Source organism: Stigmatopora argus, chromosome 8 (assembly GCF_051989625.1).
Source record: "Stigmatopora argus isolate UIUO_Sarg chromosome 8, RoL_Sarg_1.0, whole genome shotgun sequence".
Lineage (NCBI taxonomy): Eukaryota > Metazoa > Chordata > Actinopteri > Syngnathiformes > Syngnathidae > Stigmatopora > Stigmatopora argus.
Window position 1 is genome coordinate 2329614 of NC_135394.1, and position 18241 is coordinate 2347854.

Genomic DNA, 18241 nt, shown 5'->3' on the forward strand with positions numbered 1-18241 from the left:
AAGAAAAAACAAATACAGCGAAACCTGTGAGGAACACACAAACAAATTTCATAGCAAGCTACACTGCCTACAAGTTCACTGTAAAGTTTATAGCCTACATGGTGTGTCCTGCGGTACACGGTCGATTGGTCGCCGGTCTTTTGGTCGCCGGTCTTTTGGTCGCCGGTCTTTTGGTCGCCGGTCTTTTGGTCGCCGGTCTTTTGGTCGCCGGTCTTTTGGTCGCCGGTCTTTTGGTCGCCGGTCTTTTGGTCGCCGGTCTTTTGGTCGCCGGTCTTTTGGTCGCCGGTCTTTTGGTCGCCGGTCTTTTGGTCGCCGGTCTTTTGGTCGCCGGTCTTTTGGTCGCCGGTCTTTTGGTCGCCGGTCTTTTGGTCGCCGGTCTTTTGGTCGCCGGTCTTTTGGTCGCCGGTCTTTTGGTCGCCGGTCTTTTGGTCGCCGGTCTTTTGGTCGCCGGTCTTTTGGTCGCCCGGAAGGTAAGTGATAATTACCATTTAAATCGTTGCTCAAATTCCCTAAATACAAACTGCGAATTACTATTTAGTCATACTTAATGCCCTAGTAATTATTAGGCTAAAGAAAAGATCCAAATTTCCGGGACTTTTATTGTTTTTTGTTGGAGAACTTGTTAAGACCCTGACGGACGTAGCTTCTTAAAGGGAAAACGCATACAAACTCTTATACACTCACACGTCGGCTCAGTGAAACTGCTCATGGCCATTGTTGGCTTTTATTGATGCGTAGACCGTGTTGTTTTACCTTGTTTTGGTCGCCGGTCTTTTGGTCGCCGGTCTTTTGGTCGCCGGTCTTTTGGTCGCCGGTCTTTTGGTCGCCGGTCTTTTGGTCGCCCCGACCTCGACAACGGGCAACCTAAAGACCGGCGACCAAAAGACCGGCGACCAAAAGACGGCGACCAAAAGACCGGCGACCAATCGACCGCACGAGTTTTGACTACTCTATTTTACATTGGCATTTTACATTGATACTATTGTAAAAGAGAAACTTATCTATTGTGCTTTTGTAACAAACATTCTCACAAAAACTAAAGCAAGCCATTTTCCAAAAAGCCATATTAAAAGGTGTAGTGGCAGGGGAAGGTATTCTTAAAGAGACTGAGCCCCATTTCCAGCCCTTTGAGACAACCATGATGGAAAGGAGGACTACAATACATGAAGTGCCCCCATCTCAATTGAGGGCATTACTGAATCGGATAAACTGAACATCTAAGAGTCACAAGACAGTGATTTTCTAAAAATAAATAAAATAAACCCAAAAAGTGCAAAAAAACAGTTTTAATCCCATTTTGCTGTTGGCCAAAAAACTGCAGTTGTTACTGGGTGACATCACTGCATGACAGTTATGAGAGTGATAGTAAGCTGTCGCCAGACACTGGTTTCTTTCTATTATTGGTCCTTGGTGAGTGGGTGTGTTTGTCAGAGTAATTTGTATTGACCTAGGAAGCAAAGTGGGAGAGTACTTCCACAAAACAACGTCACACCACCAAGGATTTCAAATCTACTTGTTTAAAGAGTGGGTTTCCTTACAAAAACAATTGCACTCAAATCCCAAACTACATACAGTAGCGGACAAACTTTAATCAAACCACACACACATTTTTATCTAATGTACAACACACAGTAAGGGAAAAGAAACCCACAGAACACCTTAAAAATCCACTTGCTCTTCCATAAAAAGGAAGTAAATATATTAGTGAGAGTTTGTTACAATAGTGAATTCCTAAAGCAACAAACTCCTTTTAACTGTAAATGTAAGAGGATTTATCCAGATAACCCTTGAGTTAAAAAACGAAACAAAACAAAACCCAATATCAGGTCTAATCTCATCTCTCGTCTCATTTTCTGAAGCGCATTTATCTTCATTAGGGTTGTGGGGGGTGCTGGAGCCTATCCCAGCTGACTCCAGCCCAGAGGCAGGGGACACCCTGAATCGGTGGCCAGCCGATCGCAGGGCACAAGGAGACGGACAACCATACACACTCACACCCATACCTAGGGGCAATTTAGTGTCCAATCAGCCTATCATGCATGTTTTTGGAATGTGGGAGGAAATGGTGTACCAGGAGGAAACCCACGCAGGCCCGGAAAGAACATGCAAACTGTATGGTCACGGCGGACATGACCTGGATTTGAACCCAGGACCCCAGAGCAGTGAGGCTGACACGCTAATCGCTCGCTCCACTGGGCCGCCCTCCAATATCAGGTACTAAAGAAAAGAAACAAACTGACTCTGGGTGTGATGACAATTAGGCTTTTTGTTGTTGATGATGACGACAGGGCCTATGTCCGATTATTATTATTATTGACTAGAAAATAGTTAATTGCAGCAAGCCCACTGTATCAACTGTATAAAATGAAATGTAACAATATCTAACATTAGATGGGACACATTGCAAACACAGATTTGACTTTGTCACATTGTTCTAATGACCCCAATTCTCTCTCTGATATTGTTACTCATTCACCCGTTGACTTTCTGCCTGCCTCCATCTACTGAAGTGACACAATGAAGTAATTTAATAGGACAGAAGTGAGGTCTATTCACTCCATTAGGTCCGAACTACCATGAGCTGAACAGCATTTAAACACAAAGACACACTATAATATTCGGTTCAGTTAAAATTATTATTAACAAAACAAATTGAGACAAAAGAGACCATCTCCGTATTAGGTAAAAATAGTTGTGTATTTTTCCTCACTGTTTTAGCAGTGCCTTTTTTAACAGATAGTAGAACCCTCTACAAAGTCATTTGAGGTTAGCTTCATCAAGTATACAGTTTTTTCCCCTAAAAAAAGCAACATTCTTTTGCTTCCTATTTGAAAGATTAATGTTTTATAGGCTTGTTTCCACTGCAGAATTTCAGAAGACTTGTTTGCCAGCTTTTGTCAGTGCTTGTCCTCTAAGAGTAGTCTGATGTTATGTAAGACTTCAGTTGTAACCTTAGCCATGGGTAAGCAACAAACGGCAACTTCCCTTTTCTAGGAAGGATTATTTTCACTTGAGAGTACAACCTGCATTTTTAAAATACTTCCTTTGACTTTGGGAGGGGGATAGGTTGCCGGATTTGAGGCCAAGAGCCTCCAAAAAGTACAAACCATGATTCTGATTGCTAAGAGACAACTGTTAACTGCCAGCTTGTCCATCATCACCTGATTCTTCTTCCTAAAATTTCAAGCCCTAAAAATTAAATAATCACCAGATTCCCTCCCATGTCAGACCATTTTCCTATTCAATTAGTCATACCTCTACTTACCAATGCCTCTAGGTACGAAATTTTCAGGTTACGAAAGTTTTTTTATATGCAGATGAGTGCCTCGAGATACGAAAAAGCTGCAAGTTACGAAATACCCCAAGAAGTAAATGCATTTGCTTATCCGTTATTTTATTTTGAAATTGTCGCGGATGCATCGATTCTCACTTTAGAACCTCGCTACACTCTACTGGGCTATCGTTGGCTGTCTCACAACAACCACTATTCATGTTTCAAGATTTTCGCTTATTTACTTTTGCCCGCCGTTCATCGTCACAGAGTTCTGACGGCGTTTATTGTTGAGTTTTTTCAAATGTGGATAAAGCAGCTGCTTCTGATTTTATCATCATGCCTCCCAAGAAAATTACCAGTGCGAGAAGGACAATGATGAGTTGGTCGAAGGGCATAAAAATGAACTCTCTAGAGTTGATGGAACACTCGGAAATAGAGGAGTAATACAACTGTTGCAAAATGGGAAGATTATTTAGGTTTGTGGATATTTTTTTTCGTCAAAAAACAGTTGTTTGATGACCGTGGAAAAAAATCAGAGAATTTACATATAAAGTACTGCTCTTCTTATGAAATTTTCAAGTTAGGAAAAAAGTTCTGAAACCAATTAATTTCGTAAGTAGAGGTACAACTGTATAGATTTGTTTTTAGTAGATGGACTGGGGCTCACAAGGCCAACAAATAATTTGTCATCTTTTCATCATCTGTCCTGAGTCTTGCCCAGTGTCCCCACTTTTGGCCAGTTCACTGCTTCTAATTGCCATCAGCTTGGGTCTCTTCAAGCCATTTATGGGTTGTCTTGACTGATTATACTGTTCTAGTTTGCAGCCAGGGTGTTGAAGCCTATCCTGGCTGACTTTGGTAGAAAGGATGAATACACCCTGATCTGGTCACCAGTCAGTCCCAGGGCTGAATATAGTGTCTATTCAGAATCACTTACACACCATTACTGAGTGGGAATTGAACCTAAACTTCCTCCACTAAACACACTTAACAAAGACTCTGCTATTCCTAGTACTGTTCATTCCCCTAAAAGCTTAAAGCTATGTGCCCCGGCCAAATGATAAAAAAATAACCTGATGCTTAAATATTCCCAGATTGAATTTGTTCATTCTTATGGAATAGATCTGAGTTATTTGACTTTACATAGATATATAGATATACCTTTAAAAGACATAATCAGGCAGCACAAATGACAGAAAACTTTTAAACTCTTCCAACAGTCTTTGAAAACATGTTAGGGGTCTCTGATTCAGAGCTTGAGAATGTTTGTTATGCTATGGAAAATGTTTGATTCCAAAAAATCCAAACTCCAGGGATGCATAATATTATGTGATGAGTTTTAATATCACTTCAGCACAGCCCTGCCCATCAGTTGACCATCAGCCCATCAGTTCTGCTCTGCCTGTCGTCTGTTTTCAGAATATTGATGTTAGGTGCTAGCCATCATTCACAGTGTATGCCATCGTGATATTACTTTTTGAATGATTGGAATGCTTTTTTTATTTGTTTTACAACTATTTAGTTTGTTTTTCTTTTCTTTAGAGCACAAATAGTAATGTTCCCAGGTTTTGTAAAATGTCACATCTGCTAGGAATGCTCCAGTCTTAGGCAGATAGGACAAACTACTGTATATCTGAATCTGATCTGCGGTTTAAAAGATATATCACATCTCAATTATGTGATCATAACTCTACTTACTATAAAATTTAATCAATATAATATTTGCCATGAGTAAAATACAGTCCACCATCAGCAAGCCAACTAATTTGGACATTTACACTCAAACTTTTAAAAAACTTTTAACCTACCTTGCATCCAAACATCAAAGATATGGTGTTGTTGGTGCATGCTACTTTGCAGTGGCACAACATGTGGCTAACGTTAGCTAGCTGATCCTACGCTGGGGGGGCATCATCACCTTCACTCATACACTTAACATAGATGCATGCACCCTGTCACACACACACACACACACGTATGCATGCATGCATGCATGCATGCACGAACGCACGCACGCACGCAAACATCCATAACTTCTAACCATGCTCCATCCTGCCCTGCAATTCCCCTGCCGTGCCCCCCCACCGCCTGGTGTGGTCCTCAGCTTTGGCAGGCCAGCATCCTCTCCCTCTTGCTCTTCATCATTCTCATCTTCACCATCTTGTTCATTAGCATAATCCTCAAAGATCGTTAGGAAGCAGCGTGAAAGGTGCCCGAGCTACTTGAGTGTTCAAAAATATGTCAGCACGTGTGTGTTGTTGTTGTTGTCAGCATTTGTGTGCATATGTGAAGATGAATCTCGATGTGTCCAAAATAAATCTATGTATGCAACTGTCAGTGTGGATGTGGTCTCTCAGCAGCAATCGTCCCAACCATTCATCTCCTACCACTATCTGAATGTTTGCCTCTGTTATTCAATCGCTATCCTTCTCTCTGTTACTCTCTCTCGATTTTCCCTTTCTCTCCCGCTCACTCTCTTCCCCCTGCTCTTTGCTCCACTGCCTCTCTTGGCCCGCCTTTCAACAACTATATCAGTGAGTGACAGAAAGAATCAGACCTGCACATAGAGTAGGGACATTCTCCTCCTCTCTTCTGTTTTGTGACATCATACGTTATTTTATACCTCCTTCCCTCTGCTAACTATGAAATTGGAGATAGTGGGCCACCTGTATGTAAAGGTATTCTTTAATTGGGTGCACTAATAATATTTGGCACAAATCGCCACTTTAAAAAAAATCTTACGTTAATATATTGTACTCTCACGTATTATTGATAAATTTGAATGTCACAAAAACTTGTACTAAAAAAGCAAACACGACGTACCTGCATTCTAGAGCAGATAGCAACTCAGTGGTTTCTAATTATTGTTCAGATGTGATCAGTCACAACGGCTTAAGATCTGAACCTTTGATTGCTATGAAGCAGATGTGGTCCCTGCTGTGTACATGCATCAAAACCACACACACAAACACACAGGACTACATCTGCTATTCCCACAAGCATAGTGGCTTATCACTAAAATTCTAGAATTACAATTATGCACTTAATGCTGCTTTCATATCAACTTATGGATGTTATGTAGTTTATACTCATGGGTTTTGTATGTTATTGTGTTATGATAAAAGTAAGAAAATGATTTGACTATAACTAAAATTATGTGGACAATTTTAAAATGTAAAAATACCAAGATTTTTGCATGAGAAAGTCCACAGAGGGTTGAGGAACAAGTCAAATAGATGTGTTTAATTAGAAAAGGAAGTGACAGGGAAACAGAGAGAATGCAACCTCATATGCCTCCCAGGCATGCACTACATGTTAACATTTGTAGGTCAGCCAGCACAGAAATAACTATGCAGCGTGTGTATGTGCATGGTTGTCAACTGAATACCCATTGAATCTATCCGATATTATAAAAGACTGCATTCATCACAATTCATCATACAAAAATAATTTCAAATACGATTAAATGATCAGCTCTTATAGTCTGTTTTGTCTAAATATTTATTTTGTCCAATTTATCTAGCCAGGAAGAGGTTGGAGAAAAGCAGACATATTTAAATTAAAGATTTAAAAGAAAAATGTTGCACCAAGAGTTGGAATATTGTTGATAAGTAGTTTGTTAAAAACACCTTCTCAGGGAGTTTTATTATTCTTTAGTGTATTTTATGTAATTATTTAAGATTACAGTTTGACATCAGACAAGGGTAATATGATCAAGTAATATTATGAAAAAAATTGGCCATTGGTTATGGAAGGCAAAAAGCTATACACACTATACAGTTATGTTAAAAAATGTTCAATCCTTATGGCAGTGTTGTTCAGAATGAGATCAAATGAAGACTTGTAATGTCATGAATTCCATTCGTCGGTATTATATTTGATTATTTATTTGAACCGATTATAAATGTGATTAAAAACTGTCATACATGCTACAATTTCAGGATTTTGACCACATCTGCAGTGTAAATACAATGTTAAATACTATGTTGCTACAATAAGTCTTTTGTTGGTTCTTTTCCTCAAGGTTAACTTATTTAGTTGTATAAAGATCAATCCAATAGCAAGGAAGCATTCTGACTCACAGCCTATAAACTGACACTATCTTATCTTGTAATTTACAAGATAATAGTATGTTGCTCGACTGAGATACATCTTGTACCTTGTTCATTTAGAAGGCAATTGCAGCTATGATAATATTCTACAGTAACGCAAATGTATATGTCAAAGTCAGCTGTATTAACTGCTACCGCATCCACATATATACTATATAAATGTATGTGTATGTGTACGTGCGCGTGTGCGTGCTTGTGCGTATATGTGTATGTGTATATTTTATTTACTTGACTCATTAGAAAATTTGGAAGTAAATTATTTAAAAATCAAACAATGTGATTTTCTGTTTTTTTCCACATTCTGTCTCTCATGGTTGAGGTTTACCCATGTTGACATTTACAGGCCTCTCTAATTTTATATATATATATATATATATATATACACAAATATTGACAAATATTTATATATATATATATATATATATATATATATATATATATATAAAAATATTTGGTTTCATCTGACCATAACACATTCTCCCAGTCCTCTTCTGAATCATCCAAATGCTCTCTAGCGAACCGCAGACGGACCCGGATGCGTCTGGGAGTGCAGGATTTGAGTCCGTGCCGGCGCATTGTAATACTAATAGTAGCCTTTGTTACTGTGGTCCCAGCTCTCTGTAGGTCATTCACTAGGTCCCCCCGTGTGGTTCTGGGATTTTTGCTTACCATTCTTGTTATCATTTTGACGCCACGGGGTGAGATCTTGCATGGAGCCCGATGCAGCTATTAATACAGGTAACGAGTGGAGACCCTGTTAGACCTCGTTAGAAGTTAGACCTCTTTGACAGCCAGAAATCTATCTTGTTTGTAGGTGACCAAATACTTATTTTCCACTCTAATTTGGAAATAAATTCCTTAAAAATCAAACTGTGATTTTCTGTTTTATTTTTCCACATTCTGTCTCTTATGGTTGAGGTTTACCCATGTTGACAATTACAGGCCTCTCTAATCTTTTCAAGTGGGAGAACTTGCACAATTGGTGGTTGACTAAATATTTATTTGCCCCACTGTATATGTGTGTGTGTATCTGTATATGTGTATATGTATCTATTTTATTTACTTGACTCATTACAAAATCCAAGAGGAGCTGATTCGACTCAGTCTTTATATTTCTGTTTTCACTTCAGTGACTTAAGATTCTGCACGCGGAATGACTTTGCAGGACCTGGGCAAAAGGAAGGTCCTCCGCAAGGGTTTCACCCTAAAACTTCCTTGCTTCAAAGCAGCAGCGGTACTCTATAATGCATACTTTTACTGCAAGAAGGGGAAACTCACACTCTGCTTTATATTTTGTGCTGCACACCACACATAGAACCTTGTAATTATGCTCATATAGAGGCATGCAAGGCTAGATGGCTTTGTGAAACAGACGCAAACAGGGTTGCGCTTCCTGAACTGCGTGCTTTCCTTGAGCTCCTCAACAGTTCCTAAACAGCAGACGAGTATGAAAGCAAATATAAGAAATATTGACACTTTGTATCCACCCCCCACTGTATACACACCCATATACATACGTATGTCTTCATGTTCACCTTCTGTATAAGTTTTTATTTACGTATTGAATAAAATATTCCTGGGATTTTTTTTATATATAAACTACAGACAAATGCATTTGAGAATATTGTACACATGAAGAGGTAATAATCCATATCTTCTTTGCCTTGCCTAAAACTGCAATTTGTCTCTGCTTTGTTCACAGGTGATATTAAGATAGCTATATAAAGCTTGCTAGCCAAACTAATATCTTAGCTACATAAATTACATGAAAGGTACATTACATTGAGTGAGGATGTAGCATTATGAAGGTCCATCTCGACATGTAGCACTCGTAGTTGGCCAAAAGCTGTCAGCCCAACATGACGCAGTCATTCCAAAATCTAGTGACTCAGTCCAATTCTTCACAACTAGAGTGCAGTGTGTAAGTGATTTCCTCATTTGGGAAAAAAAGATAGTCCTATTACAGGTGTCCTTAAAAATCTTATTGCTTATGAGAAAGTTCTCCGATGTCCTCCCATTGTCAGAAAGGCCACTTCTTTCCAGTAACAACGCGAGACTGCACCACCAGTTTAGGAAGAACTTTTTCTCTCCGTCCGTCTCTCTCTTTGTCCAAAAATAGCACTAACTCACTAAAGTCAATAATCAGACTACATTAAGCTTCTTACAGGAGATCATTCCACTCTTGGAGCACGGGAGTCAGGAGCAACAACAATGCATGACATGTCATTACTAGTATAGGTTTAAGGAAGGAATACATATTGTAATATTATATATGGGTAACAGAGAGATGATAAGGGAGACGTTTTCTTCCTAGCTCTCAAAGAAGCTTTTTCTTTTGCTTCCTGTCCGTCTCATCTGCCCTGTTTTCTAACTTATTTTACTGTCTTTTTACTGACCTATCAATCTGAGCCAAGCACTCCATTTCCTCTAAAATATTACAATGATAGAATTCGTCTCTCGTCTCTCAATGCAAAATTTCTTAATGAATTAGATTCGCGAATAATGGAGAAGTGGAACTTCAAAGTGGGTCTCAACAAGAATTAGAAAAATAACAAAAACAACCAACAACTAGAGTGGCAACTTCCCAGGCTTGAGCTTGATTTTTTTATTTTTATTTTTTTAAACACTTCAAAGTAAAAAAACAGGGTTCATAACGCATTGAAGTAGACTACAGAAACTGAGTACAAACAATCAGGCAATCACTGAGCCCAATTCCATGGGGTTTGGGTGCTGTGCTCAAGGAAAATTTAACAGGAGTCAGGAGAGATACTTTGATTCCTCTAACAACTAGTTGCAATTGATTTATACAGTCTGTTGTGTCATCTGAACTCGTTCCTTTCTATGAACAGCAGAAATACAAAAGGGAATTCCTACCTTGACCCCTGGACTTGAAGCAGCTGTGGGGCTGGATGGACCAGCGCTCAAGGGAGAGGTGACTTTCAGTGGCCCGGGGCTGGACATAGAATAAAAGCAGTAAGGAAAAAGAATATTATTCATTTGTACATCAATCCATTCATTTATTGAGATCAGAAATTAATTTGGCTAAAGGCAGACTACACCCTTAGCTGATCATCATTCAGTTACAGAGCAATGAATCGCACTCACATCCACACAGTCACTGAGCGGAAACAGAATCAAAACTTTCTGGAATAAAACCAAATTAACCACTCAACCATGCGTGATATTTTTAATTTATACAGTACTTCCTAATTAATATTTAACTCAAATGAATTGCTTAAATACCTCTTTTGGTGTCCTTGGCTTGGTGGCTTTGAAGGACTGGTGGAAATGTGGCTAAGGTTAAGTTGAGCGGGAGTTTTAGAACTTGTTTTCGATGTGTTTTTGCCTGAAACTTTGTCCTCTTTGCCTGCAAGGGTAGAAGGACTATCTGTGACAGCCTCCGTAGCTAGGCTAGGATCGAGGGAGATTTTGTCATGCTCAGAGTTGGACACTAAGCCTTGGATAGTGCCCAAGACCAGGCTTGAAACAGTCACTTGATCGGTGGCACTGGCATGACTTTTTTGTTGTTCAGGAATAGTGGAAGAACATTCTGAAGATAAAATGATGTTTGTGGTATCAAGAGGTCTAGTTAAACCATTTTCTGATGTTGGATTCTGTGATACTGATGGAGGATCATTCATACTTTTCTGCGTAACAGCAGTTGCAGTTTCAGAGGGTGACAGAGGCTTAGAAATCTCCACGATAGTAGAGGTCAAAGCCCCATCCTGGACTGGAGGGGGAGGGGCACGGGACTTGAACTTGGCTGGCTGTGAGAGAGGAATAGAAGGTTGCACTGGGGGAGAAACTGGTTGTTGTGTGGGTATTGCAGGTGCGCTTATAGGAGCAGGAAAATTAATTAACTTGGATTTTGGAGATATGTTTGTGGGCTCGGCTGTTCCTCCAGAAGCTGGAGTGGGGGGAAGACTAGAAGTGGCCTCAGGCAGTGCTGTAAATTCTGCTAAGAGCTTGTCAGGGGAGGAAGGAGGCACTCTGTCATCTATCAGTCCGGTTGAACTGTCAGCAAGGATCGTTAACTCATAGTATTCTTGAATGTCTGCAAGACAAATTGAAATGCAAAGTATTGAAACCAAGTTCCATAGATAACAAACCAAATTGGACAATTACTTCAATTCGTTATGTTGGTAATGTTGCAAATTAATAGTGTGTGAGGAAAGAAACAGGATTACAAAATCATGATTATACTTTATGCCAGGCATGTCAGAAATCTGAGATGAAACATAGAGTATGCGTATATGAGGATATATTTAAAACGACACTGGACCAAAACGGTGGGAATGGAGTCTGAAAAAAAGCAACACATTTTCTAGGTTTGCTTAAAAAGCTATATTGCAGTAGAATACCATGCAAAAAATAAAAGGCAATGTGAAAAACTGTCTGTAAAAAAAACAGCCTGTCGTTTATCTGTTTAAACAAAAAAACATAAATGATTTGCAAATCACGTTCAACCAATACTTTAATTGAATATACAACAAAGTCACGACATTTATTGTTCAAACTAATAACATTTATCTGTTAGTTTGAACATTAAATACCATGTATGTGCAGTTTATTTAATTAAAAAATACATTGAACAAATTTCCCAAATTATTGTATTTTTTTTTGTTTCACAAATTATTCTGTGTATTTTTTTCTCATAACAAAATTGTAAAATAAAATTCACAAATTTCTACTCAGAGGATAAGAAGGTATTGAACAGAAAGATGGCATTTTTACCCAATTATTTACATGGTTAACATGTGATACACTGTTGACCTCTAGTGGCAAAGTGATGCCACACAGCTGATCATAACAGGGTTGCGTAAGGTAAAGTAAGAAATGTATGCAAGGCTACATAACTGCTTTGTATTTTTATTATTTAATAGAAGCAAGGACATAAATTTGCTCAACCCATTCTTTTGGACAACTATATAATGATGTCAATTGCTTTGTATCACACGATTTATATTTTTTTCTTGTCCCATGGAGAAAAAAACCTTATGATAATAAGATTTACATATCTGTCAACTTATAATTTTTTTCCATATTTTATAAATTTTTTGACCACTTCAAATTGTGTATGCCATATAACAACTTTTGTACGGGAAAAATGTTTTACAAAACGTACGTTTTTTGTGAAACCGATCTAGTCTTTCCCGTTTCGGCTCTAATCCGGGTCGTCTTGGTCACTGGTAGCAGACGAAAACGCCATTGTCAATTGCTAATGTTGTCATGCTTTGAGCAAGATATGCGCAGGCGCGTCAGTCACTTCTGCCTTTTCACAACAGTCTAAATATATAGCGCATCAGCAAGCAATGTACCCAGACAGTCAAGCTGTCAGATGTCATAAAGGGAATTGCAATCATTAATAAGGGGAGCAATTGGCTGAGGTTGACAGGTATGTATTTAGTACTTTAGTTAGCACTGTTATTTTTTTTTTATTTGCATTTTTACCTTTTTCAGGGACAGAGGTCATTACAGAGTAGAGCAGTTCAAAAGTTGATAATTAAGACTACTTTAGAAATTTTACAAAACATAAATTAGCAATCCTGATTATAGTATATTTTTTTTCAAATTACTCATCATTATAACCAAGTTAAAATTAATAGATAGGCTAGTGCTCCCCCAATGAGTCATCACCTCATTGTGATGGTGGGGTTTGTGTGTCCTAATGATCCTAGGAGCTATGTTTTCTGGAGCCATGTGCCCCTGGCAAACTGGTCCGAGGTGAATGACTAAACAAAAAATGACTCAGAAGACCTTTTATAACGAGTTACATAAATGAACCATGTTTTCCCCTCGCCCGGACGCGGGTCACCAGGGGCCCACTCTGGAGCCAGGCCTCCACCCATGGGGCCCAGCCGGGCACAGCCCTAACAGTCAAAGGGACATAAGAGAATCTTGAAACAGAGAGTTCCTGTGAAACAGCCAATGGGAGCACAGTAGAGTGTAGCGAGATTGTAAAGCAAGAAGCAATGCATCCGCGACAATTTCAAAATAATATAACGGATGTATTGACATTTTGGGGCATTTCGTAACTTGGATCTTGTTTTTGTATCTTGAAGCACTCATTTGCATTTCAAAAGATTTCGTAACCGTTTTCGTGAGATGTTAAGAAGATAAAGAAAAACTTACCAAGCAGAGCACTAAAGAGCTTGCTTTGGAACACATTGATGACTCTGTCCAGAGACTGATGCAGTTGGTGATCTTCATCAACAAGACCCTGTTTTGTCTGGCTCTGCTGCCTCTGATCTAATTTGGCCCGGTATTGCTGGAGAAGCTCTAGGGCTCGTTGAGAATCTGAATAAAATGCAGAGAAATTAAATATATTTTTCCCTGGTAGTATTCATTGAAGTAACACAGAATACGAATACCGTTGGTTCAAGCTGGGTTAACTTGGGGCATCTTTGGAGAACCGCAATTTACCCAATTCAAAAGATAGTTTTACAGTGTGTTTGTCTTCACGTTGTCGGTCGCTTATAGAGATTACCTAGAGATTGCCACTTCACAGTTCTTAACTGGGCCGCATATAGATAATGGAGTATTTAAATTTCTTTGTATTTGCTGTGGTTTTGTACAAATCCACACTAGCTTATCATCGACGGCCAATCAAAGAGTTGAAATTTAAATTTTGAATTTTCAAATTGATTCTAGTCACTTTAGGATTAGGATATTGCAAAAAGGCAAAGAAAACGACTGGCTAAAATCACTTTAAAATGACATTCTGTTCTGGACGCTTTCAACACAAACTGGCCAAATGGCATCCAAATTTACATTTTTTTAAAAGGGGAAAAAAGGAAAAGAAATGCCACTTTAAAAAAAGTCAGGTTCATTATAACTATGGTTTTAAATAGGCCAGGGGTGGCCAAGTCCAGTCCTCGAGAGCCCCTATCCAGTCTGTTTTCCATATCTCCCTCCTCTACCACACCTGAATCAAATGATCAACTCATCAGTAAGCTGTCCAGAAGCTTCATACCGATCCCGATTATTTGATTCAGGTGTGTTGGTGGAGGGAGACATGGAAAACAGACTGGATAGGGGCTTTCGAGGACCGGACTTGGCCACCCATGAAATAGGCTTTACAGCACTTTAACCACAAACAAATGCGAATATTTTCCCAAAACGTATAATAGCACCAATAAAATGAAAACGATGGAATCGCCTTTGCTGGAGTTATTTTGGGTACTATTATGTGTGTACAATGAAGAAATATTAATCATTATATGTATGTGTGGAATATTAATCATTATAAGCTTGACAATCGCTTAGTATAATTGTTACCGAAGGACACTTCCCCCTGCAGCTGGCTCCGAGTACGTTTAATTGTTTGCCCTGATCCGAGGACTGTTGACTTGACAGCTCACCCAGTCCCTGGATCCGAGGACTGTTGATCTGGATTAAAACGTCGACCCTTTACCCAGTCGCAAGTTCACAATGAAGATCTGTGAAGGACTCTTAAATTGCTTTGACTTGGATTCCGGAGCAGATGGCGATATCGAATCGACCTCCGAAAATACTCGCAAATTGTTTTAAAATAGTGTTGCTCGGTTCACCTAATATGTAATTATTTTGCTGAATGGAGGCTTGCTTGTTTAAATTCTTATGCAGTTGTTTTTGGTTTCCGACCTTAATTGTTATTTTGAATACCTGATATGCAATTGTTGTTGCAGTTGTTTTTGTTTAGTTTAATAACTTAAGTGTCAAAAGGCAAAAATATGCAAGGCCAACTCTTGAGACATTAAATTGGGTGAAATCTTCCCATGAATTAAAATGAGTTTAACATTACTCCAAATCTACCACAGTGGCCTATGAGGCTTTGGAAAAGTTATCATATTTTATACATCCATGCCGACTGTATTTTAATTGTCTAGTCATATTTTCACTCTTTCGCCTTGGCAGATGAGCAGCGATCTAGATCAGCTCATCAAGTTGTGAATAGCCTCCCCAGGCTTGCGTGGGTTTCCTCCGGGTACTCCGGTTTCCTCGCACATTTCAAAAACATACATGGTAGGCTGATTGGACACTCTAAATTGCCCCTAGGTAAGGGTGTGTGTGCATAGTTGTCAGTCTCCTTGTGCCCTGCGATCGGCTGGCCACCGATTCAGGGTGTCCCCTGCCTCTGGCTAGCTGGGATTGGCTCCAGCACCCCCTGCGACCTTAATGAGGATAAAGCGGTTCAGAAAATGAGATGAGAAGTTGTGGATAGCACTTTAACATGACAGAACGAAGCAAAATACAGTAGGCAGGTGCAACAAATAATGCGTTTGATGCCTGTAAAATGTTTTCTGTGCCACTATAAAAAAACGACCTCTGCTTTTAAGAATAAAGCTGCAAAAAAGCAAAAAATAAATAAATACATTTTTTTTAAACGCGTGGCAGTAAATCTTGTCAACGACCAGTGTTTAGCTGTCAGAACTAAACGGAACTTCACATGAGCAGCCAACAATTTTTAAAAAATAGTTTTGAGGTAAACAAAGTTGGTTTCAAATGAAGAAAATACAATAAGTAAACTGCGGAGAAAGTACCTTTTTGTCGCACAGGCATGGTGACGGTCCCCGAGGCTGAATTGAGTCGATGGCTGCCTGTCTGTGCGATTCCAAAAGTCAGTTTACGTCCTAGCCGGGACTGCCTGTCGCCTCGCTCCAAAAATGGGACACCACAAGGACACAAGCAGAGTTTTGTAGCCTGGCTGTTCAACAAATGAGTCAACAGTTCACGAACGAAATGAGCTCAAAGCAAAGTGTTTAAACGACGAGCACGCGGACTTTGAGCTCGAGCACTTGTTCCACTAAACGCCCGCATCTGTTTGAAGTTCAAACACATTTCTTTCGCTTCTCTCAGGTGACATTAGACTCTGTCAGACCGGTTTTAAGGAGGTATACAGTGGAACGCGGTTCATTCTCTCTCACACATGCACGCACATATGCACCCACGCACGCGCGCGCGCACGCAGACACGCCTCTCAGCATTTTTAATCATCGCCCAGCTCTAAAACTATTAAAGCTTGTATTAGTGGCACTTCAAAGTAGCTTGCCATCCTTGTTATTATAATCACTATTGAAGAAGAGGGTGAACGTCTTTGTTTTCACACCCAATCTATGTTTACAAGGGGACAATGTTAGTTATATCCCTCATATCATCTAATTTGCTGAACCGCTTTATCCTCATTAGGGTCGCAGGGGGTGCTGGAACCTATCCCAGCTGACTTCGGGCCAGAGGCGGGGCACAACCTGAATTGGTGGCCAGCCAATCGCAAGGCACAAGGAGACAAACAACCATTCACGCTCACACTCATACCTAGGGGCAATTTAGAGTGTCCAATCAGCCTACCATGCACATCTTTTGGGATGTGGGAGGAAACCGGAGTACCCGGAAAAAACCCACGCAGGCTCTGGGAGAACATGCAAACTGCATCAACAACAATTTAGTCTGTGTACTAGAAAATTATAAGATGAAATGGCTCACTCACCTGTGGCCCATTTTTGAAAGAATTCACTTGTATTGTCAGGAGATTGAGTATTGTTTTAGACAGGATTAGAGTTGCAGTATCTAATTCTTTTTCCCTACCCCTGAATCTGTATCTATGATGTAACTCTGGTTGCATGTGGCAAGGAGGTTAATTTTTTGTGCTGTTTGACTGTGACTCTGTCAAAAGGATTACACCAATCCTGATATGTATGAAATTTGTGGATGACTTGAGCATCTACATAAAAAGTACCTTTTATATTTGTGTGTAATTTTGACACAGTGAAATGTCTTTTTTTAAATGCCTACTTCTGAATATGTGTCTACAAGTAGTTTTGCATTTCTGCACGACTCTTACATACCAGTCCAATTGATTTACATCAGTGGTGTGCCTTCAGGGCCTTCAAGGCCTTCTCTGCTGGCCTAAGAAATATCTGAATCACAGACTGATGTTAATTATATTTTGTCCATGAATACTTATTAAATAATTCAAAATTGTCTGTTAGCTTCCTTTCATTGCTTTCCCCCTTGTTTGCACTGCTTCCAGATGTGTGTTTTCATATTGAAGCATTTAACCAATCACATTTCAGCCATTATTTGTTGCCAGCGTCAGAAACCTGCCTCAAGGCCTTCACAATCAATTCTGCAGGCTCTGCTGCATTAAACAAGCGTCGATAAGACTGTTGCTTTAACCAATCAGATTTCGAGTTGGCAACACCACAATGCCTTCTCGCAGGCGTAGGGATACGTCATCGCTTTCACCAACTATGACTGGCTAGTGATAGAGAGGACTACCCAGAGCTACCAAACTGGAGCGAGCTGCCACATGCAAATATATTGTTGTGTTGATTTAAAGCCATTTTCAAGATGGACTTTTCAAGAAAAAAAAGCTGGACATCATTAAGAAAGGTCGGACAACTCCAAAGCAAGCAAGCCTGTCACAACCGGGAACGAACATTTTCAGCACTAAATTGAATAAAAACGTATGCCAGAAATACGACAGGACAGGCTCGACTTTCAACATTAGCTTCGATGGCGATAGAAAAGAAGGAAGAAAGGAGGATGGATATTGTGTACAGTTAAAAAGGATTTTTGGTGAGTAAAATATGGCTATATTCCGAAATAATATTTCAATTGTATGAGGTTATTATTGATTATTTTTTATGTGTCGTAGCTGTAGCTGCAGTAGAGGTTTTATAGCCATAAAATAGTTTTTGCTGAAGGCGTCACTAGGAAATGCACGGAACGCCACTGATTTACATTATAGTTGCCCCCACACATTGTTGTTGTTATCGTACATCTATCTCAGCGCACTTGTACGTATAAACTAAAGAACAGTGATGATATCGCCTATCCCTCATGCATGTAATCTCTGGATGTAGATACTTAAACC

At 39.6% G+C, this 18241-nt stretch overlaps 1 protein-coding gene across 11 annotated transcripts in view; it reads right to left on the reverse strand.

The window, feature by feature from the left end:
- The window catches only part of LOC144078787 (discs large homolog 1-like protein), a 101810-nt gene extending 85496 nt beyond the window's left edge, over nt 1-16314 (reverse strand). For 4 of the 11 annotated variants that reach the window (XM_077607138.1, XM_077607137.1, XM_077607136.1 and 1 more), the window contains exons 1-4: nt 15909-16313; nt 13519-13683; nt 10630-11440; nt 10261-10339 (exon numbers count right to left, since the gene is read on the reverse strand). In XM_077607138.1, coding sequence (XP_077463264.1) covers nt 10261-10339; nt 10630-11440; nt 13519-13683; nt 15909-15927 — 1074 coding nt within the window. In that variant the 5' untranslated portion in view covers nt 15928-16313. Of the gene's footprint in view, nt 1-5082; nt 5771-9167; nt 10004-10260; nt 10340-10629; nt 11441-13518; nt 13684-15908 lie in introns of those variants that run through there. The other 7 variants (XM_077607142.1, XM_077607141.1, XM_077607135.1 and 4 more) reach the window with 6 other exon arrangements.
- Between the last annotated feature and the right edge of the window lie 1927 nt (nt 16315-18241).